Source organism: Cyprinodon tularosa, unplaced genomic scaffold, assembly GCF_016077235.1.
Source record: "Cyprinodon tularosa strain WSP-4 unplaced genomic scaffold, ASM1607723v1 ctg217, whole genome shotgun sequence".
In the NCBI taxonomy this organism is placed as follows: Eukaryota; Metazoa; Chordata; class Actinopteri; order Cyprinodontiformes; family Cyprinodontidae; genus Cyprinodon; species Cyprinodon tularosa.
This window is the reverse complement of record NW_024038809.1, coordinates 7,686-32,075: the sequence shown is the minus strand read 5'-3', so window position 1 is coordinate 32,075 and position 24,390 is coordinate 7,686. Positions and strand designations below refer to the sequence as shown.

General features: G+C 44.1%; 1 protein-coding gene across 1 annotated transcript in view; it reads left to right on the top strand.

Moving 5' to 3' along the window:
- phf14 (PHD finger protein 14) overlaps positions 1-24,181 on the top strand; it is a 98,682-nt gene extending 74,501 nt beyond the window's left edge. The window contains exons 15-17 of the mRNA XM_038285903.1: positions 13,257-13,319; positions 13,860-13,981; positions 23,439-24,181. Of these exons, the coding sequence (XP_038141831.1) occupies positions 13,257-13,319; positions 13,860-13,981; positions 23,439-23,445 (192 nt within the window). The 3' untranslated portion in view covers positions 23,446-24,181. The remainder of the gene's footprint in view (positions 1-13,256; positions 13,320-13,859; positions 13,982-23,438) is intronic.
- The last annotated feature ends 209 nt before the right edge of the window (positions 24,182-24,390 follow it).

Genomic DNA, 24,390 nt, shown 5'->3' with positions numbered 1-24,390 from the left:
TGGTACTTGGATCCTCTCATACAGCTTTCTCTTTAGATCAATATCGGGCGGCTCGGGGGGTTGGGCTTCCAACAGGACTCGGTCAGAGCAATAAATGAATCTCTGTGACCGCTTCTCCTCCAAGTCGTTCCAGAGAGTTCCTCCTATGAGCTCGACACTCTGCTGGGGTTCTCAGGGATGGTCTGTTTTCTCAGACAGCAGCGACTCCTCAGAGCAGCATTTATCATCCAATGCAGGGCGGCAGCAGCTAAAAGGATCCTGCTTTGCATTTTTAATGCTTTTACCAGGGCACTTCTCTAAAGCGCTGTTTCCATTTATCAGGCCTCGCTAATCGACGTCCTCTTGGCCTCCGTATGCCTGTCTGCTTGGAGGAGTTCATTTTTCAGGAAGGAGCTTTTGTTTTAATAAATAGACACGTTTCCCTTCATTGAAAGGCTCTAAACAGCCAGTGGAGGATCTATGGGAACTTATTCATGGTTTTTAATGTGTAGATGATGGAGGAGAGGCTTGGTCAGTGTGGGGATCAGTTAGAGCCGTTCAACTAGATTTACATCCATCAGCCTCTCTATGCTTCACTGTAATAACAGTAGGCTGGCTGTCTTCACTCTGAGTTTAAGGTCTGACCTGCAGGATTCATGCAGATTGTTTTCTCACATAATGAATCAAAGAACCAATGTTTGGCTGATTGATCTGGAATATTTAACTTTTCTTTTTTTATTCATGTTTAAGATCAATTACCTCTTTTTAAAAAATCTCTTTTCTCTTAATCCTCCATGCTGTTGTAATTCATGGTTTCTTTTCATGTGAGAGTATCTTTTAGGCATCTCTGCGGTTTTCCAGAAGGTCCTGGTGCTGAAACGTTCAGGATGGAAAGCAGCTTTCAGATTTTTAGGTCCCTCTTCTTATGTTTGTTCACGCCAAACTCCAAACCTGAGAAAACATCAGCAGCTTCCTGTTTGTCTGACATTTTGCCAGAAATTCTCTGGTGGGCAGCAGCACCTGGAACCTGCTGATCGTCTGTTTCACCTCATAATGGAGATGGATTTCACTGAACGGCTTCCGGTACTTAATTTACTTTTTAAAGCTGAACAAAGCTGTCCAGCAGCTCAAGCTAGATCATCTTGAGGAAGATTAGACGGCATTCTAAATCAGACAGGAACAGCAGGGAAATCAGAGCGAGAACCTTGGCAGAGAGAGAGAACCAGAACCGCTTCAAAGCTGCCTGCGACACCCCTATTAAGCAAAGGAACCATTCCATTGGTTAGAGAGGGGAAGAGGCCGTGATGCTAGGCCGGCTCTTGATGCTAGGTCACGAGGCCGACTCTTGATTCTAGGTAATGAGGCCGGCTCTGGAGGGTGGCTCTTGATGCTAGGTCATGAGGCCGGCTCTGGAGGGTGGCTCTTGATGCTAGGTCATGAGGCCGGCTCTGGAGGGTGGCTCTTGATGCTAGGTCATGAGGCCGGCTCTGGAGGGTGGCTCTTGATGCTAGGTCATGAGGCCGGCTCTGGAGGGTGGCTCTTGATGCTAGGTCATGAGGCCGGCTCTGGAGGGTGGCTCTTGATGCTAGGTCATGAGGCCGGCTCTGGAGGGTGGCTCTTGATGCTAGGTCATGAGGCCGGCTCTGGAGGGTGGCTCTTGATGCTAGGTCACGAGGCCGGCTCTGGAGGGTGGCTCTTGATGCTAGGTCATGAGGCCGGCTCTTGATGCTAGGTCACGAGGCCGACTCTTGATGCTAGGTCACGAGGCCGACTCTTGATGCTAGGTCATGAGGCCGGCTCTGGAGGGTGGCTCTTGATGCTAGGTCATGAGGCCGGCTCTGGAGGGTGGCTCTTGATGCTAGGTCACGAGGCCGGCTCTGGAGGGTGGCTCTTGATGCTAGGTCATGAGGCCGGCTCTTGATGCTAGGTCACGAGGCCGACTCTTGATGCTAGGTTACGAGGCCAGCTCTGGAGGGTGGCTCTTGATGCTAGGTCATGAGGCCGACTCTTGATGCTAGGTCATGAGGCCGGCTCTTGATGCTAGGTCACGAGGCCAGCTCTGGAGGGTGGCTCTTGATGCTAGGTCATGAGGCCGGCTCTTGATGCTAGGTCACGAGGCCGACTCTTGATGCTAGGTCACGAGGCCGACTCTTGATGCTAGGTCACGAGGCCGGCTCTTGATGCTAGGTCATGAGGCCGGCTCTTGATGCTAGGTCACGAGGCCAGCTCTGGAGGCCGGCTCTTGATGCTAGTTCACGAGGCCGGCTCTGGAGGGCGGCTCTTGATGCTAGGTCACGAGGCCGGCTCTTGATGCTAGGTCACGAGGTCGGCTCTTGATGCTAGCTCTGGAGGCGGGCTTTTGATGCTAGGTCATGGAACCGACTCTTGATGCTAGCTCTGGAGGCCGGCTCTGGAGGGTGGCTCTTGATGCTAGGTCACGAGGCCGACTCTTGATGCTAGGTCATGAGGCCAGCTCTGGAGGGTGGCTCTTGATGCTAGGTCACGAGACCGGCTCTTGATTCTAGGTCATGAGGCCGGCTCTGGAGGGTGGCTCTTGATGCTAGGTCACGAGGCCGACTCTTGATGCTAGGTCACGAGGCCGACTCTTGATGCTAGGTCATGAGGCCGGCTCTTGATGCTAGGTCACGAGGCCAGCTCTGGAGGGTGGCTCTTGATGCTAGGTCATGAGGCCGGCTCTTGATGCTAGGTCACGAGGCCGACTCTTGATGCTAGGTCACGAGGCCGACTCTTGATGCTAGGTCACGAGGCCGGCTCTTGATGCTAGGTCATGAGGCCGGCTCTTGATGCTAGGTCACGAGGCCAGCTCTTGATGCTAGTTCACGAGGCCGGCTCTGGAGGGCGGCTCTTGATGCTAGGTCACGAGGCCGGCTCTTGATGCTAGGTCACGAGGTCGGCTCTTGATGCTAGCTCTGGAGGCGGGCTTTTGATGCTAGGTCATGGAACCGACTCTTGATGCTAGCTCTGGAGGCCGGCTCTGGAGGGTGGCTCTTGATGCTAGGTCACGAGGCCGACTCTTGATGCTAGGTCATGAGGCCAGCTCTGGAGGGTGGCTCTTGATGCTAGGTCACGAGACCGGCTCTTGATTCTAGGTCATGAGGCCGGCTCTGGAGGGTGGCTCTTGATGCTAGGTCACGAGGCCGACTCTTGATGCTAGGTCACGAGGCCGACTCTTGATGCTAGGTCACGAGGCCGACTCTTGATGCTAGGTCATGAGGCCGGCTCTTGATGCTAGGTCACGAGGCCAGCTCTGGAGGGTGGCTCTTGATGCTAGGTCATGAGGCCGGCTCTTGATGCTAGGTCACGAGGCCGACTCTTGATGCTAGGTCACGAGGCCGGCTCTTGATGCTAGGTCATGAGGCCGGCTCTTGATGCTAGGTCACGAGGCCGGCTCTGGAGGCCGGCTCTTGATGCTAGTTCACGAGGCCGGCTCTGGAGGGCGGCTCTTGATGCTAGGTCACGAGGCCGGCTCTTGATGCTAGGTCACGAGGTCGGCTCTTGATGCTAGCTCTGGAGGCGGGCTTTTGATGCTAGGTCATGGAACCGACTCTTGATGCTAGCTCTGGAGGCCGGCTCTGGAGGGTGGCTCTTGATGCTAGGTCACGAGGCCGACTCTTGATGCTAGGTCATGAGGCCAGCTCTGGAGGGTGGCTCTTGATGCTAGGTCACGAGACCGGCTCTTGATTCTAGGTCATGAGGCCGGCTCTGGAGGGTGGCTCTTGATGCTAGGTCACGAGGCCGACTCTTGATGCTAGGTCATGAGGCCGGCTCTTGATGCTAGGTCACGAGGCAAGCTCTGGAGGGCGGCTCTTGATGCTAGGTCACGAGGCCAGCTCTGGAGGCCGGCTCTTGATGCTAGGTCACGAGACCGGCTCTTGATGCTAGGTCACGAGGCCAGCTCTGGAGGCCGGCTCTTGATGCTAGGTCACGAGGCCGGCTCTTGATGCTAGGTCACGAGGTCGGCTCTTGATGCTAGCTCTGGAGGCGGGCTTTTGATGCTAGGTCATGGAACCGACTCTTGATGCTAGGTCATGAGGCCGGCTCTTGATGCTAGCTCTGGAGGCCGGCTCTGGAGACCGGCTCTTTATGCTGTTGGTAGACAGCTGTTGGTGGTAGATGTCGACAGGCAGAGAGCGGCAGAGCGAGGAGAGATGGTGATCCAGGCCTTTGCTGCGTTGGATCTAAGGGGCTGAATTAAAATGCTCAGTCACCCTCCATCAGCCAGTAATTCTTGAAAATAGAGAAAAGTTAAAATTTTTCAGCTTCTTTGAATTTGGTCGTGGTTGAATTTAAATGTGGTTTACTTGTTCTGCAACCGCAGATGAATCCAACAGATTTGGTAACCATGTCAACAGTATCCATGGGGCAATGCAGAACATGACACCATCAACACAGTATGCTAATTTAGCATCTTTAGCTAATAGCCACAGGTAGCATAATTGCTACCGTTACCCCTTTAGTATGGTTACCTGATGCTTTTACTTAAAGGTGAAACAATTATTGAAATAATCATCGATTAATCATTAACTGGAGTATAGAGACTGTAAAACATCCCTTTAGCTGACAGAGTGACCCGCTAAGAGCAGGAATTATACCAAGATTGTAAAAGAAAAAAAAATTCGATTTAAGATAAAATAAATTTTTTTTCATCAGTCAACATGCTCTATCCAGAACTCCTCCAGTGGAAAAGTTTGGTTTTCATCTGGTTTAATTACATAAAAATTTTCTTTAAGAAATGTTTGGCTATCAGATTATAAATCGGGGGAAAAATCAACAGATTAATCGATTGGTAAAATGAACGTTAGTTGCGGAACTAAACGGTTCATTTTCTGCTTATAATTCCTGAACCAACAGGACAGCTGGTCTGAAAGGCTCAGATATAAACTAACTTCTTCTTTTGATCAAATAGCTTTAGAATCTGGCCTGCAGCCATCTTTTAGTCATCTATTCATTATTGATTAGTAAATTAACATTTCTAAATAAAAAAATATTTAGAATGTAGAAAAATAGAACCTTTTTGCCGATGTTAAAATTGTAAAAGCCAAACATTTAAAAAATATACAGTAAATAGTTTGTTTGTAAAGTCTTAGTCTGTAAAGTTTTTATATTTCTTGTAGGGTTTTGTCCTAATTGCTGCTATTAGCATGTTTTAAGGTCTATCTACTATAGTTCTAGGTAACGATTCAATTTGATAACTAAATTAGTTAAAGATTATTTCTATAGTCCCAATTAATGTGATTAATGGTTCAGGGATTCACATCTAATCCAAATGTTTGCCTTTCTTGTTTTAAACTTACTATTCACTGACGTCATTGAGGCTGAGAACAGGAAGCATTGATGCTTTTCCTGAATCTGCTGATGTGGCCTCTGATTGCGCTATATGTTTTATTTCTGTGATCGTTCTTCTGCTTCAACATTTCTATTTCAGTTACTGCAGCATTTAATTTTTGAATTAACTTCTCTTCAGCCAATCCTACTTCTTACACATCTGCAGCAGAAGCTGGTGTTTTATCTGGGGAATCAAACTGAACTCATCCATTTTAATTCACTTCTATTGGGATGAATATAACTGTTAGTTTCTGATCTGGATGTATTGAAAATGATAAGAACTTATTGTAAATAAACCTGAGCAACTTTTTGATTTCCTCTGCTGCAGATCTACTTTGATTTTCCAGCCTCTCCACCTTGGTGGGCTCTAAACCTTTGAAATGAGAGACTCCACTGAGTTTACTGAATTATCTGCACATCCTGACAGCGGCTGTCTGGCTGCAGAACTGCTTAGTCCATTGTGCACGGCTGGAGGATTAATGATTAGCCAATCAGTGCCATGTGTGAGACCAAAGCTGTTGACAAGTTGGTGTCAAGCATCATCAAATGGTGCCGCGTTGATTGCTTATTGGAACCCCCCCCCCCCAACCACACACACACACACACGCACAGAAATCAGTTAGAGTGAAGGCAGTCTCCTAGTTGCTAATTAATACGCTGCTCCTGTATTGTATCTGCTAACAACACACTTTCTTTGGGCTGAAGCTAAACACACTAACAGCCCTCTCTTTACCTGTCTCTCTTCATGACCTTATAGATGCAGATAAATCAGCGTTGTTTCTTCCAGACTAGTGGAAGAAACTGGAAGAATGTTATTTTCTTTTTTTTTTCCCATTTCTTCCAGAGGAAAGTCCTGGTTTTGGAGAACTTGGATAGTTCTATTAACAAGTTAACTCATTATATCCACCAGGATAAATGAAAAGGGATCTTTATGAGAATAAACACAGTGACACAAATAAAGAATTTATATAACTTATTAAGTGGATACAAATCTAGATCAATGAATAACTATTTGTCACAAAACTTGCAAAGTAGCAATCATGTGGAAACACTGTTTTAATGCTGCGTTCACATTAAAGGTGCTTTAAGCATCAATAAAGCTTCTGCTGCTTAATTTCTGATCCTCATTAAGGTCAGACGTCCAGTAAAGTGAGTCCAGATGCTTCTGCTGCTCCTGTGTTCAATGCCAGAGAGCAGCTTTGTTATATTAGCTGTGATCAGCGGGTAGAAAGTAGTTAGAATCTATGTTGAAGTGAGAAAGTCCTCCTGAAAACATGGTCTGTGCAGTCAGTTCATCCAGATTACCATCCTGCCTTCAAAGATTATTTCTCTGTGGGAGCCGCTCAGACCCCCACATACCGGCGCTGCGCTGTCACTGGGAATCCCCAGCAGCAGCTGCCTCAGGCCCGCTCGCCTCTTGGGGGTTTTCCCCTCCTGTTGGTGGCGGCTGGAAGTTAATAGCGTTTTTCAGGTCTGTGCTACAAACTGCAGGCAGCAGGATAATAAAAGCGAACATATTCTGCCGGCAGGTTTCTACATTTGAAGTTAATTTAGGCGTTAATAAACTGTTTCAGAGGAGTGATCATAGCGCTCTGCATCAGCAGTGCTGTGTCTGACTCCCTGCCAGCTCCCAGATCAGCTGCTCTCATTGGTTGATGTGGCGCGTCCAGCAGCTAAAGTTACATTTTTCAAGCTGTAACAGGCTCTAGCCAGAGTAGAAAAAGATTTGGGAGGCCGCGTTGCACAACTGAGCAAGAAGATAAGCACATTAGAGTCGCTAGTTTGAGAAACAGACGCCTCACAGGTCCCCAACTGGCATCTTCATTAAAAGGTACCCGCAGTAGCCTGTTTGTGCTGTCCTCTGAAGGGAGTAGTACACATCGTTGTAGGAAATCTTAAATTTCTCGCATGGAATAGCCTTCATTTCTAAGAACAGGAATAGACTGTCGAGTTTCAGATGAAAGTTCTCTTTTTCTGGCCATTTTAGCATTTAATTAACACCACAAATGTGATGCTCCAGAAACTCAATCTGCTCAAAGGAAGGTCAGTTTTGTAGCTTCTGTAACGAGCTAAACTGTTTTCAGATGTGTGAACATGATTGCACAAGGGTTTTCTGATCATCAATTAGCCTTCTGAGCTAATGAGCAAACACATTGTACCATTAGAACACTGGAGTGATAGTTGCTGGAAATGGGCCTCTATACACCTACAGTATGTAGTTATTGCACCAAAAACCAGACATTTGCAGCTAGAATAGTCATTTACCACATTAGATATGTATAGAGTGTATTACTTTAAAGTTAAGACTACTTTAAAGTTATCTTCATTGAAAAGTACAGCGCTTTTCCTTAAAAAATAAGGACATTTGATGGTGACCCCAAACTTTTGAACGGTAATGTAGATATATATATATATATGTGTGTGTGTATGAATGCGAGTCATTGGTACTTGTTGATGGCATTAAAATGATTTTTGTGAGTATTAAAAGAGCATTATAAACATTAGAGTTACTTATTCCTGTATAAAGCCTGCATAGACTTTGCATGTAAACCGGCTGTTTCTGCTGCTCAAAGTGCGTATGGTGTGAACGTAACATTACACACTCAGAACTGCAGCAATATAGCAGCAAACTACAGTCCAGTAATCCAACTGGATACAGAAGTAATCATTTACTGAAAGCCTTTAAATGGCAGGAAAATGCTTCCTTATTTACTCAGATTCCACCAGCTGGCTTTATTTTTCTTTAATGTCTTCTGCTCTTCATGCCTCCAACCCCCCCTGGTTTATAGATAATGACCCCCACCTCCAGGTTATTGCTGGGTCTGGGTCTGCTTAAGACAGAATATTCACCAAAAGAAACATTTTCCAATAAGTTCGACCTTCCAAGTTACTTCCAAGAACCGTCCAACTCTGATATAGGGTTGTTCCAAAAGCTGTTCACGTTTTGCTAATTTTCAAAATGCTCTCACTTACGGTATTTTTATTTAAAAAGAAATGGAAATAAATTTAATTTGTTCATGTAGTTACTATGAAAACAACACGGTGGCAGCGGCATATGTGAACACGTGACTTAAATGTCCTGCTGTCTAGAAGTCTCAAACTTCTAGACAGCAGAGTCGCTGGACCGGTAACTTCTAAATCCACCCCAAACCCCCCCACCCCCTACAGGTTCCTTAATCTTTCCTAACAAACTTTTTGGCCCAATTTAGCTCCATATAAAATGTTCACGTGGCATCGAAATGAGTTCAGTCAGTGAGCTACAAATACAGAACATAAATGCCGTTATGTCATTTAGTTTAAATTTCTTTTAAATCATTTCAGTGTCAAAGTAAAATCCAGATTGTAACTTAGCTGCAGTGTTGTGCATGAATGCGTTCGCTGAATACGTTCCTATTTTTAGTGAACTATAAACGGATCAGTTTTAAAGTAATGAATGATTTTCACTCTGAGATAAATGAGCGACGCACACGGCTCACGTTGGCGTTCAACTGATAAAGACACTTTTCATTGGATAACATCAGATTTTATGGCAAACAGCCTGACAGAACAGCATGTGTCCTGCTAGTACCAGTCTGATCCATTCAGACTCATCTGCTGGGATCTTTGATGCCAGTTTAGTAGAGCGCTAAGCAGAGTTTGATCAACTAAGAAAGGAAAAAACTCACTTTTTAGTGCAAACTGTTCCCAGCGAGACTTAACAAACAAGTTCGTGTGTCAGACACGTTCACTTCACATTTAGTCCGGGCAGGAAGGAATAATCAATGGATCATTATTTATACCTAAAACTAATACATTCGTGGTGATTTCATGACTTTAGCGTTAATCAGTAAAAGAATAAAAAATAAATAAAAATTAAATGCGACCACTGAGTCTGGGAGCAGCCATTTTTGCCCAAATATAGTAGCCCCTCCCTCCTGCCATCTTCCGGCAGTGACGTCACGGTGCGGTAAGCCTAGCGCCATTCTCCCCGCTTTCCAAGCTAAATCAATGGGAACTACTAGACACATCTGCAATCAACAACAATTATTGAAGATTTCCAGAGGACTTCACCATTGAAATTCACCAGAGCTATAGTGAAACTGACAATGCCCACGTGCATGGCAGCTGGATGCTGGAATACATCGGGTAAAAGTGAAAAAAAGAGTTATTCCACCTTTCTGATTCCTGATCCTCCACGGACGGGTTGGTCGTTGGATCGCCAACTTGAAGAGGGAGGATTTGCCATCGAACTTCTGGCCAGAGAAAAAACCCGTAATATGTAGCCAACATTTGGAAGAAGAATGTTTTCAAGATGACTTGGATAATAGCGCGTTGTGACAAACACCAGATACAGCACTGGGACTTGATCAACAGCCGATACCGCACCGTGACGTCACTAACCAGTAGGTGGCAGTAGTGTTCTTTGACAAACATGGATGCCTCCAGTAAAGCACATTCACATGAAAATTACTCTGAATTAAAAACACTGATCATTTATTGAACAGGATGGAATCATTTCATATTTAAAGGACTTTAAGGAGTTTGAATTCTGAATATGAGCGACTTTTCCTTTAAAGCCACACCTGAAATTAAAGCTTTTCGAGCTATCTTGGGAAATATCTGCTACTGAATGAGGAACAGTAGAAATCATTTAGATCCAGATCTTTTCAGCAGAACCTGAATGTTCCTGAATGTTTCTGAAGTTCTGTGTAATTTGGTTAAATAAAAGACTTCACTGCACATCCAGTAAACCTGGACTGCATCCAGTATTTTCCGTGTCTTTCTATATATTATGATCACACAGTTAAAGGTTCTATTGTGGAGGATTGTGGCTTCATTTACCAAATGAACTTGAACTGGTTAATTTATAGGTTGGTGAACTTAGTGAGCTATAAAGGCAAGCTAGTTCATTTTCATCTATGGAAACTGAACTTTGAGCTCGTTCTTTTAAACTATGAACTGGAGCAACATTGTTGGTTTGTTTCAGGGAATTTGGTAATTTCTTGTCCTTAAAGCATCTGAAAAGCAGCAGCTTTAGGTGGAGATCAATGTCCCAATAAGTGGACGTAGCTTTGTGCTGGAACTCCAAACTTCTCCATATGAACATGTGTAATTAATCAGCCGAAAATGATATCAAGTTAATGTCTGGTTACTAACTGCCCCATGCTCCGGTAATTTCTCTAATCCTCTGTGAAATGATTCATGCTTGTTAAAGATGCACTGATGTACTTAATTAAAAGATTGATTTTGCGTGGGACATGAAAAGCGGCTGCAGATTTAATTTCCTCACCTGAGCAAAGCCTAAGATTAGCGGCGCTGTGCAGCCGAGCATTTTCCAGCTGATCCAGCTCCTCTGATGCCCCCCCCCACCGCTGCCTGGGTCCTTCTTTCAGACCAGACCCAGGAGTAATGGCGTTCCAAAGACGCCAGTTGGCAGCTTTCTTGCAGTTAGCCTTCTTAAGGATAACTCCTCCATCTGGTGAGAAGGGACGAGCCAAAGGCAACAGATGGAATTGTTTTCACAAGCTGTTTAAATATGTTGTTGATTTTTCTTTCCCTTTTAAACTTTCCAAGCAGCGATGCTGCTGGATCTGTGCTTCCTGCAGCACTGAGCCTTCTGTGAAGTGGTGCACACTTCAGACCAGTGTAATGCTGTGTGTGTTTACTCACTGATGGTGAAAAACTACTTTACTTAAATAATCGGAGTCACATTTGTCCCACAGCACCACTAGAAAACATGGCTGCTTTCTGAGCTGTGATAAAGTTCTATGAATAAACATGGTTATCCCTCCTGGATGGTGATGTCGGAGTGACTAGCTGATAAAAAGTGCTGACTAATCCTCCTTGACTTCCAAATGTTATGGAGGTGTGTGTGTAGTCCAGCTCTGTCGCTCTTTGGCATAAAGGGGGAAAGGAGTTTTTATTCAGTTTCTGAGCTGAGATATGTTGCAGGTGAAAGGCCTGTCCTGCAGGGGGAGCCTTTCCGAAACTTTGTGAGGATGTTCTGTTCAGGCTAGAGATTTGTCCCTACCCGATCCGTACCAGTGAGTACCATCTACTCAATTGCGCAACCAGATATACATCTGGGTCGCCTGAATTATAATTTTCCCTCCCTAAAAACAGTAAGCCTACTAAACTATAATGTTTTGAAGGTTAATAATGTATTTCCTGAGAAAATAAATGCCCTGAAATGCTTCATTTTCTTTATCATTTGTCTGTTTGTGATCCGTGTCGAACATTTAATCATACGCTATTTCCAGGAGCTAACTTTTTCAACTTTGGATTTTAACATAAATTTAGTCTTTTTGAGTTTTGTTTTTTCCCTTTCATGTTAACAATGCTGTGTATAGTGCGTAATCTAAAGAAAAAATAAAAAATAAAATGCAGATAAATATGATGTAATCATATTGTGTCAGACCGCTCTGAGCATGTCCCATGATGATGTCAGACAAGCAGTTTAACAGAGAAAATGTAAAAAGCATCAAATTATCACAGAAAAGTCATAACATTTTTTTTTAAAGATTTGTATTAGCGTTCTTTTGTGATTTAAGGATAGAAATAAGTACTTTTAGGACTATAATTACATTATTTATGGCAACCTGGGTGAATATCTGCCTGCACATGCCCAAATGAGCAGATGGTACGCATTGTGCTTCCGGTACAGATCGGGTAGTGACAGAATAATTCTCCTAGGAATCTGACAAGAAGTTATCTACTTAAACTACGACGTATTCATTTGTTGGTGTATTGATGGTTCCGTCTTGAACAGTTGGGAGGAACCAACCCAAACCCAGCAACAAAAGCGGTTAACCCGACCATCATCCATTAATCAGTTTAGTTCTCATAACAACTAAACAGGAAGAGAGGAGACAACTGACCCTGATTCAATTTTTAACATCAGAAGAGAAAGGATAAAATCATTGAAAATTAAATCAATAGTTTAATTTATTTGCTCTAGACCCAGAAATGTGAGTTACAGCAAAAGCCAAAAGTGGTATCTGTCATGCCAGTTTTGAAAAATTGTATATGCCAGTTGGCAACAGGCTTATGCCAGCTAGGAAACGGCTAATGCCAGTTGGAAACCACTGTATGCAGCTGGGAACTGGCTTATGCCTGTTGGGAACCGGCTTATACCAGTTGGGAACTGGCATATGCCAGTTTAGAACAGGCTTATGCCATTTGGGAACAGGCTCATGCCAGTTGGGAACCGGCTTATGCCAGTTGAAAAATGGCACATTATCCTAATGTAGTTTTATTAACAATATATTATTGGAGTCATGAAAATGTCATGTTTTATTTGTAGTTGTAAATATGTCTGTGTTGAAAAACCCAGTAAACAGTCAGACCACCAAATCTTGTCTTTGTATTTCCTTTGATAATATGACGAGATTTTCAGACAATGGCAGCATATGGTCAGAATTATAGAATGAAGTGGATTGCGAGTTATCTGCTAAGCATTAGCCTAGCCACCATCCGTACAATTCTTTGTCGTCTCTGGTTGCAAACAACAGTTTTTTTACCGCCACCTGCTGTACACACAATGCGTGTGGCTTCAGATCAATGACAATACCATTTTCATACAGTTGAAATAATGATTTTTTTTAAATCCAAACTGGCTTGGGGCTTTTGCCGGTTCCCAACTGGCATATGCCATATACCACTTTTGGCTCTAGGTGCTGATGAGATTTCACATGATAAACTTGGAAAAAGTTCAACGGCTGTAAGCTTTTCATTAATTCTCAGAAACCGTCTGTGTGTTTCATCTGGTTTCACGATTCAAATTCTAAACGTGTGAATTGTTTTTCCAGTCTGTCTTGGTTTGGAGGGTTAGTTTTTGAATATTTACATTATGAAGACTTTAGAAAGAAAAAAAGAAGTTGATATTTTCCAGTCTTAAACGAAGCATACAGGAGAGGATGCCGCTGCTAAAGGGAAATGTTTGTGCTTCACAGAGAACAAGAGGGCAGAAGAGGAAGAGAATTCCTCTGACTGAAGAACGAGAAGAGAAAGTGGAGGTGAGTCGCTTCTTCATACTGCAGGAAATGGTTTGGAAAGCCCAGTAGAGATAACCTTTTCCGATTCTATCTCTTTCTATTTGTTTTTGCATCAGACTCACTTTAAAATGGTTTCTCCCATTCATCTAATCCTCTATGTCTGCTTTCCTTTGGTGGATCTAATGGGATTGATTCCCACTGTGTCAGAAAATCGGGTTAAATACTTCACTTTTCATTCCACCTGCTCCAAGGATGTTGTTTGTTGTATTCTGAGACTCACGCCTCAATTCTTAGTGTCAACTCTGGTTCAGTAGACTCCCAGAGCAGAGGCACGGCTCGGCTGACCCTGAGGAACCGCTCCCTGCATGTCCTTGAAAAGCTGAAAGACGGAGTCAGAAAGGAGAACCATTATGAGGCTGGGATGTTCTGGAACAGTTTTTAACCCTAGTTATCCCTCAGTGCATTTTATCCCCCCACCCCCAGATCCAGATCACATTTTACTGCAGAGGCTCCAACCAGCATCCATCCAGCTCTCATTTCTAATAAGCTATGTTTCCATAGGAACCATTGCCACGGGAACGCAGACAACGCCAGACTGCAGTGCAGAAAAAGCCCAAAGCTGATGATACCAGAACCGAGTGCACGACTTGCAAAGGACCCGGCGACAATGAGAACCTAGTCAGGTAAGGTCCAACAGAACTGAAGTTTTCTAACACAACCAAAATGTTCTACTCCACAGTAAGTGGGCCTGACAGAACAAAAATGTTCTAGTCTAACAGAACCGGAATGTTCTATTAGAACCGGGTGTTCTAGTCCACAGTGAGCGGGTCTGACAGAACCGGAATGTTCTAACAGAACCGGAATGTTCTAACAAAACCCAATTGTTCTAGACTAGCAGAACCGGAATATTCTATCAGAACCGGAATGTTCTAACAGAACTGGAATGTTCTATTAGAACCAGAATGTTCTAACAAAACCCAATTGTTCTAGACTAGCAGAACCGGAATGTTCTATCAAAACCGGAATGTTCTATCAGAAACGGAATGTTCTAGTCTACAGTAAGTGGGTCTGACAAAACCAGAATGTTCTGTCAGAACCAGAATGTTCTAACAGAACCAGATTGTTCTAGTCTATCAGAACCGGAATGTTCTATCAGAACCTTAATGTTCTAATAGAACCGGAGTGTTCTAGTCCACAGTGAGTGGGTCTGACAGAACCGGAATGTTCTATCAGAACCAGAATGTTCTAACAGAACCGGATTGTTCTAGTCTAGCAGAAGCGGAATGTTCTATCAGAACCGGAATGTTCTATCAGAACCTTAATGTTCTAATAGAACTGAAGTGTTCTAGTCCACACTGAGTGGGTCTGGCAGAACCAGAATGTTCTAACAGAACCAGATTGTTCTAGTCTAGCAGAACCGGATTGTTCTAGTCTAGCAGAACTGGAATGTTCTATCAGAACCAGAATGTTCGATCAGAACCGGATTGTTCTATCGAACCGGTGTGTTGTAGTCCACAGTGAGTGGGTCTGACAGAACCGGAATGTTCTATCAGAACCAGATTGTTCTAGTCTAGCAGAACCGGATTGTTCTAGTCTAGCAGAACCGGAATGTTCTATCAGAACCAGAATGTTCGATCAGAACCGGATTGTTCTATCGAACCGGTGTGTTGTAGTCCACAGTGAGTGGGTCTGACAGAACCGGAATGTTCTATCAGAACCAGAATGTTCGATCAGAACCGGATTGTTCTATCGAACCGGTGTGTTGTAGTCCACAGTGAGTGGGTCTGACAGAACCGGAATGTTCTATCAGAACCAGAATGTTCGATCAGAACCGGATTGTTCTATCGAACCGGTGTGTTGTAGTCCACAGTGAGTGGGTCTGACAGAACCGGAATGTTCTATCAGAACCAGAATGTTCGATCAGAACCGGATTGTTCTATCGAACCGGTGTGTTGTAGTCCACAGTGAGTGGGACTGACAGAACCGGAATGTTCTATGAGAACCAGAATGTTCTGGTCCACGGTGTGTAGTGGGTAATGTGTATCTATTCATTAGTCCGTAGTTCTGCAGGTGGAGCCATGTCCTCCTGATGATTAAAGTTCAGTTTTCATTAGACTCTGGCTGCTCGGGCTGATCAGACGGGGGGGCTGAGGTCGTCCTCTCCTCAGGCCCCTATATTGACCTGCCACATATATTTGCTCACTTCAGTAGGCTGTAATGAAAAGCACAATTAATTTCCCTCCTTTCTTTGGGTTTTAGGCGCCTGGCATCTAATCAACACGATTCCTCTTTGTGTCCTTTGAGAGGCAGCAGATGCCTTGATAGCGCATTGTCATGTAATGACCGTTTTAGATCCCAAACCTAACAGCAGACTCTGGGCTGAGCAGACGCAGTCTTTCACCAGCTAAAGTGTTGCACAGATCATTGTGTGTTTTTCTTTTTATTACCACCATTTGTTTCCTTTATCAAACGGCAGCAGAGCCTTCTAATGACCAGCTCGTACTTCCCAAAGTTTTCCGTGCACCCTACTTGGTTCTAGCTTCTGCTCCTTTGATTAAGAACCAATCAAGCTGATTTAACGTCTCTTTAGGTTTGAAATGTATGTAAATAATTTCCATTCAATTCCAACAAAATTGAAAAGACAATCAAGTGACAGTAAACAAAGGGTTTCAGGTCTCAGAACATATCCAAATCATTTAATCTAATGTCAAGGGTTCTTCAAAACTAATGCGCTTGATTTATTCATTCAGTACTAAGGCAAAAGCTCTGACATTAGTAAACAAAACATGATCTAAAAAACCAATTTACCTTTAAAAGTAGAATGACATGTTTTTTGTTAGCATGATCTGATTCTATTTAAAATCGAATTGACATAAAATGTAGTATACGAAAACTCAAAGGAGCCTGAGCTGGTGCAGGAGGTGAAGTGATACCAGTTAGTAACAGTCGGGCTTTCCTCCACACGTTACCTGGTCTCTGGAAACGAGCTCCTTGAGAGGCTGGGCTCTTCTATTCCGGAGTGGCCCATGGAGAGAGTGAGGCTGGGGGTGGATCTTGGTTTACCCCGCTGGACGAGAGGGTCACAATCATTCGGATGGGTGAGAGGTCAAACGGAGGAAGCTGGACAGACTGGCAAGCCCAAGCAAGTACTGAGGGTCTGCTGGGAATATCTGGTTAACCCCTCGGTCAGAGACGTATTCAACTCTCACCTCCAGGAAAGCTTCTCCCAGATTCTGGGGGAAGCTTCAGATATGGGGTCTGAGGCCATAAGGTCTGCACTGCCCATCATGGTGCCAATCCCCTAACCTGGTGGTGAGCACCAAATGTAAGGGATGCTGTCAAGCTGAGGAAGGAGTCTTATCAAGCCTGGTTTGCTAGTAGGACTCCTGTAGCAGCAATCAGGTATCCTGAGGCCAAGCTTGCCACTGCCTGGGCGGTTGCCGGGGCAAAAACTCAAGCTTGGGAGGATTTTGAAGAGGCCATGGAGAAAGAGTATCGGCTGGCCTCAAAGTGATTGTGGTAATCTCTGGAGGGGGAGGCGGTGCTTTGCTAACACTGTTGTCAGTGGGAATAAGGAGCTGCAGACTTTGAAAGAGGACATTGTTTGGCAGTGGAAGGAATAGTTTGAGGATCTCCAGCTGGCACGCCCTCTGTGGTGAAAGAAGAAATGGGTTGTTCGGCTGGATTCATTCATCACACTGAAATCACAGAGGTGGTCACAAACATCTAGGATGGCAAGGCTTCGGGGATGGATGAGATCCACCCAGAGTACCTCAGGACTCTGGATGTTGCCAGGCTGTCATGCCTGACATGCCTCTTAAAGAGTCCACGGTCATGGACAGTGCCACTGAATTTGCAGACTGGGCCTGTAAGTTAGAGTTAGTTCCCCTACATAAGAAGGGCCACTGGAGGGTGCGTTCCTACTATAGGGGAATCACACCCCAGCCTCCCCGGGAAGGCCTAGGCCTTCAGGGTGCTGGAGAGGAGAGTCCGGCTGATGATCGAACCTTGTCTTCAGAAGGAGCAGTGCGGTTTTTGTCCTTGGAACAGTGGACCAGCTCTACACTCTCCGCAGGTTTCTTGAGGATGCTTTGGAGTTTGGGAACAGCCTTGTGTTTTGAAGGCATTCAACCATGTCCCTCGTGATGCTGCGGGGTGCACTTCAGGAGTACGGTGTTGGGGGCCCTTTAAAAGGGGCCATGCAGTCTCTTTGCAAGCAGAGCAGGAGTTTGGTTAGCATTGCCACCATTAAGTCAGACCTGATCTTGGTGCATGTTGGAACCCAGCAAGGCTGCCCTCTGTTACAGGTCCTGTTCATAACTTCTATGGACAGGATTTCCCGATGGGGTATAGTTTGTGGACCGGCAGATATCGTCCCTGCCATTTTTAGATGATGTGCTCCTGCTTGCTCCCTTCTGCCAAGACCCACAGCAGTGCAATGGGTTGGTTCACAGCCAAGTATGAAGCAGCCAGGATGAGAATCAGCTCCTCCAACTCAGAGGCCATGGGTTTGGTTCTTGACCGGAATAATGTGACTTGTCCTATTCAGGTTGGAGGAGAGTTCTTGCCTGCTCACAGCTGATAGACGGATCGATGCGGCTGCTGCTATAATGCAGGCCCTGCACTAGTCTGTCGTGGTGAGTGGAAAGGCAAAGCTCTCAATTTACCGGTGGTTTATGTTTCTTACCTCACCTACGGTCATGAAATCTGGATCATGATCGAAAGAATGAGATCCTTGATCCAGGTGCCTGAAATAAGCTTTCTCAGCAAGTTTGCTGGCCCCTCCTTTAGATATAGGATGAGGAGCTCAGTCATTGGGGAGAGGCTCATAGTAGAGCCACTTCTCCATGGAGATAAGACACCTTAGTAGGCTCAGACATCTTTGTCGGATTTCCACGGGACGCCTCCCTCGGGAGGTGTTCTAGGCACTCCCCACTGCGAGGAGACTCAGAGGACCATGGAGGGACTGTACAGGTGCTGGTCATAAAATTAGAATATCATGAAAAAGTAGATTGATTTCAGTAATTCCATTTAAAAAGTGAAACTTGTATATTATATTCATACATTACATACAAACTCATATATTTCAGATGTTTATTTTGTTTAATTTTGATGATTACAAATGACAACAAATGAAAATCTCAAATTCATCATATCAGAAAATTAGAATATTACTGAAGACCAATAAAAACAAAGGATTTATAGAAATGTTGGCCAACTGAAAAGTATGAACATGAAAAGTATGAGCATGTACAGCACTCAGTATTTAGTTGGGCCTCCTTTGGCCTGTATTACTGCAGCAATGCGGCGTGGCATGGAGTCGATCAGTCTGTGGCACTGCTCAGGTGTTATGATAGCCCAGGTTGCTCTAATAGTGGCTTTTAGCTCTTCTGAATTGTTGGGTCTGGTGTATTGCATCTTCTTCTTCACAATACCCCATAGATTTTCTATGGGGTTAAGGTCAGGAGAGTTTGCTGGCCAATTAAGAACAGGGATACCATGGTCCTTCAACCAGGTACTGGTAGCTTTGGCACTGTGTGCAGGTGCCAAGTCCTGTTGGAAAATGAAATCTGCATCTCCAAAAAGTTGGTCAGCTGCAGGAAGCATGAAGTGCTCTAAAACTTCCTGGTATGTGGCTGCGTTGACCCTGGACCTCAGAAAACACAATGGACCAACACCAGCAGATGACATGGCACCCCAAACCATCACTGACTGTGGAAACTTTACACTGGACTTCAAGCAACGTGGATGAAGTGCCTCTCTTCTTTTCCTCCAGACTCTGGGACCTTGATTTCCAAAGGAAATGCAAAATTTACTTTCATCAGAGAACATGACTTTGGACCACTCACCAGCAGTCCAGTCCTGTTTCTCTTTAGCCCAGGCAAGACGCTTCTGACGCTGTCTGTGGTTCAAGAGTGGCTTGACACAAGGAATGCGACAGCAGAAACCCATGTCTTTCATACGTCTGTGTGTGGTGGTTCTTGAAGCACTCACTCCAGCTGCAGTCCACTCTTTGTGAATCTCCCCCACATTTTTGAATGGGTTTTGTTTCACAATCCTCTCCAGGGTGCGGTTATCTCTCTTGCTTGTACACTTTTTTCGACCACATCTTTTCCTTCCCTTCGCCTCTCTATTAATGTGCTTGGACACTGAGCTCTGTGAACAGCCAGCCTCTTTAGCGATGACCTTTTGTGTCTTGCCCTCCTTGTGCAAGGTGTCGATGGTCGTCTTTTGGACAACTGTCAAGTCAGCAGTCTTCCCCATGATTGTGTAGCCTATAGAACTAGACTGAAAGACCATTTAAAGGCTTTTGCAGGTGGTTTGAGTTAATTAGCTGATTAGAGTGTGGCACCAGGGGCCATCAATTTTGAACCTTTTCACAATATTCTAATTTTCTGATATGATGAATTTGAGATTTTCATTTGTTGTCATTTGTAATCATCAAAATTAAACAAAATAAACATCTGAAATATATGAGTTTGTATGTAATGTATGAATATAATATACAAGTTTCACTTTTTAAATGGAATTACTGAAATCAATCTACTTTTTCATGATATTCTAATTTTATGACCAGCACCTGTATCTCTAGGATAGCCTTAAGGCATGTCTGGCTTCTCCCTGTAGAGCTGGAGACGCTGTCTGGGGAGAGGAGGATTTAGGAGTGTCTGCTGAGAGTCACATGAAGTGCACTTTAATGGCCAGTTGTTACAAATGTCAACATCAAGACTAAAAAACTAAACTGTTAAAAAAGTAATCCATGCCACTTGAGTAAAACTTATAAACAACACCTGATAGCCTCTTCATAGCATAGCTGTCTGCAGTGTAATGCAAAGTTCCCCCTCTGCCTGGTGATTTATGTTAAGTGATTTTGATTCAGGATTAATAAAATTCAGGGTGCTAAGACACTTTTAGGACAGATTCATGCTCCCTCAGAACGGCATGGTTCAGTTAACAGACTTGGTGCGCTAGCTATAGCGGCTAATGGGGGATGTCCTATGCAGTTATATATAGCCGGTGGTTAAAGGTACACTATGCAACCGGTGTTGATTTTCCAGCAAGGCTCCCCCCAGAGGGCGAAAGTAAAAGTGCACTGTCGTAAATATGCTCAGCTGTTCTCCTGGTTTCTCCGTCAAACCAGGCGCGGTTGTTTTGAGCTTAGCAGACAGGCGAACGCAACGATGTCTACTGCGGTATGTGACTAGCCATCGCTTATAACTTCAGCAAAGAGAAATAAATGTTCATATACAAAGTCATAATACTAACAATGACACTTTTTTGGTCGGGGACTCATTTAGATAAAGGAAGAGGGACCATGCATTCCGTGGTTGACAATATATCACAGTCAGAAAAAAACGCTTCTAGGATCGTCAGTAAACGCTAGTTTATACATAACGTTACTAGCTTCGTGAGGTTTATGGCTAACAAACGCGACTACATTTTGTACTGGTTTCAGATTTATGCAGCTCATTGCAAAAAGCGATTCAAACCCAATCTGCGCAAAATAAGGAATTCAGTAAAGTAAATACACAGTCTTAGGATACTTCACATGTGAAGCAAGTTTGCCAAATAGCAAGCAATGCAGTTATCACCTACCACAAAAACAATGTTTAGGCAGCAAGCTAACTAACTTGCTAAACATCCCGCTAGCTACTTAGCTACTCAGCAACAGACCACGATCATACAAAAGTTGAAAAAAAGGCAGTACAAACAATGACTAACGCAGTGAAAGTATGAACATGCACACAGAGAGAGAGAAACCATTCCAAAGTTACTTACAATCGCATCAGCAGAAACGCGAGGTCGGCGTCACACTTACAGCCCTCTTTTTCTTTTAGCTCTCGCCATTCGGAAAAAGCTTGCCCGATGTTCACCCGTGTACGACTCCTCTCTCTGTCCAGAGCCCTTTCCTCTTTCTTGACTGCTCCGACATGGGCTTTCGCTGTTTCCTCGCTGGTTCCGACATGATAACTGCACAAATATCGCCACTGTGCTAGCAACGAGCATGCTTTTAACTGGGGGCGTGTAGCAGTTCTCGCCGTAAAGCAAGACCGACTCTCGCGAGACTTCTGAGCCTGTGGGTGCGGGCCGAGGGCTCCTGCAATTGCAAGTGCGGTATTTCCCCCACAGACCACCAGGGCGGCCGAGAATACCTTTGTTCGACCTGAAATTACTCATTTAATCATCCAAAACGTTATGGAACACATTAATTAACTGAAAAATGTTGCATAGTGTGCCTTTAAAGTACAAAATGTATTCAAATTCTAGATTGGAACAAATGTCAGTGAAGGCTGCACCAGCAATGTATATCAACTGTCGGCGATGGTGGTGCTCTTGAGGCTCTGGGCTGGCTTAGTGAGGGTCACTACCCGATCTGTCCCGGAAGCATGAGCTGTCCTGCGCAAACAGATATATATCTGGGTGTCTATAAACAATGTAAGCAACTCACTAAAGAATGCTAATGTACTTTAAAAAGGGTTTTATGACTTTGTGAGAGAATTTTGATGCTTTTTCCATTTTCTTTGTTAAACTGCTTCTCTGACGTCATCATGGGTCATGCTCAGAGCAGTCCGGCTAAATTTGACTAAATCGTGTTTAGCTGTATTTTAGTTGTTTCTTTCTCTAGATTATGCACTATATACCATAATGTTAGCACGAAAGGAAAACAAAACTAAAAAAAAAACTAGATTTATGTTTAAACCCAAAGCTAAACGTTAGCTCCCGGAAGTAGCGTAGGATCCTATTTCTGGTGCAGATCGGGAAAATTACTCTCCTAATAAGATAATTTCATAATATGCACTAAGAGCAGGCAGATAATTTTTTTTTTCTTGTTTTAAATATAAATCATCTTTTTCATTTGGCAAAGTGTCTCACTTTGATGCACTTATTTTAAAAGAAAATGAATTATTCAATTTCGCCTTTATGCAGTGAACCGAATATTTGGCACTTGCAGGCTGTCCTCAAAAACGGTCATGTGACCCAGAGCGTCGCTCTCCGTCAGTCTGAGCTCTCCTTAAACATCAGAGCTAGCTAAGCTAACAGCTGTTGTTAGCTCTTAGCTAACATCTTCCAACCAGAGCTAGCTAAGCTAACAGCTTTTGTTAGCTCTTAGCTAACATCTTCCAACCAGGAAGCACGATCCTTCCTGCGCGAACAGAATAACTTCCGGATAGGCAATACTTCCTTTTCGTACTTTTTGATTCTTTTGTCTTTTCCGGTGGGGGTTTCTTTTTGAACATTTTTGTATTTGCGTAAATATTGCATATTCTAAAAACAAAAAAAGGGCATACATAAATAAACAGTTAAATAGCCTTTGGAACGTTACTGTGACCGCTCTGAGCATGTCTAATGATGACGTCACGCAATGCAATGTAGAGAAGGTAAAACGTTTCCATTACTTCCAGAAAAGTCTTCAATATATTCTATTTGATTGTAGTTTAGCATTCTTTAATGTTTTAAGTCCATAAATAAGTGTTTTCAGTACCGCTATTACTTAGTTTTCAGCAACCCGGATCTTATTATTCTGGTCCCGCATGCGCAGGACGGATCGGGTAGTGACGGTCCTTTAGCAGAAACTCCAGGGCTTGTAGACCGGCCGGTCCAAACTGCTCTGATAGCAGAACCAGAACACTGAATGGTTCATTTAGACAGTGCAGGGCAGCCATAGGCCTGCCAGGGGGCGCTAACTCTGGAGGTTACAGGTATAGCACCCCTAGTGGCTAATCGTAATGCTGTGAAATAACGTGAAGAAAGTTCTGTCGTATATTTCCTGTCGGGAAAAGGACTATTTATCTGACATCAGTAGCACATATCGTGTTTTACGTTTACCACACAACGCTTCAACGCTGCAAAACATGAGAATCCTCCCTGCAAAGGAAGCAGAACCAGAAGTAGCTCCTCCATTCAGATGTTTTATTCTAAACTTTTTTCCATCGCCAACCATCTTTTCTTTTTCATGTTCTGTGTTCCATCATTTGGCTCATGGTTTAAAGATGGAAGCGAAGAAGACGACGCTCCTTCCATCCAAACCAGCAGATGTTCTGGTGTCTGATTGTGTGTTGATGAATGCTCCGGGGTTCTGGGTTCTGGTCGGGGTGTGAGGTGTGCTGCCCTGACTCTTTCTATCTTTGCATTGCACAGGTTGTGAGAGCCGGGGCAGCCACCTCACCTCCCTCCCATAAAATGTCGGGCCTGACGACCGTTGGCTTAGAGACAAATCGGAGAACGACATCTTCTCATCGCTCGGCAGCCAAGTCAGAACCCAACGGGACGGCAGCCGTCCAACCGACTGTTTGGACGCTTGTTTTTCCTCTGAACCTTTAACATACGGACTGTTCATTGGTGGATTATTGTGTGCATCACTAGGTAGTTCTTTCTGTACAGTTTATGTCCAAATAAGTTTTTTTTATTGATTTACTTCATTCTGTTTATAAAAGACAGCAGGAAAATCTGGTATGTTTTGGAAGTTGGTGGTGTATTTTTCCAGGTTCTCCATGTTTCCCCTTCAAACTGATCGTCTTCCAGGTTTTTCTGCCTTTCTTTCCGTCTGACCTGCTAATCAGTTCTAATCACGACCATTGATTGAACTCAGACGCCAATCACCCGTAGCAACCCAGCACGAGTGATTGGACGGCCTTAGGGAGGCTTTCAGACGTCTGGTTTGAAGTGTGAAGACCAGAAGTAATGAGGAAACATCCCTGTTTGCTAAAGCACTGAAATAATGCTCCTGTAATAGAAACTGACTTGTTGTTCTTAGATCTTAGCCTGAATGTGTTTACACTGAAAAAAAAGGACGTCAGCTGTTCGTTTCTTTACCTTGTGTTTAGCAGATAGGTCAGTTTGCATGTGGAAACGAAGATTTATGATTAAAATAAGAAAAAAAATTGAATTATCTCATTTTAAAGGCAACCAAAATCCTTGGATTGGTGCATCGTCTTTTTTACTGCTCAGATTTGGGGAAAATAAATATTTGAAGAAATCTATACTTATCTGTAGATCAAGTTTTTTGCAGTGTAGAGTAATAAAACCAGAACTCTGCAAAAATCAAAGAGAGAAGTGAAGATTTGTGAAATGAGTCCTAAATGTGAGCAGT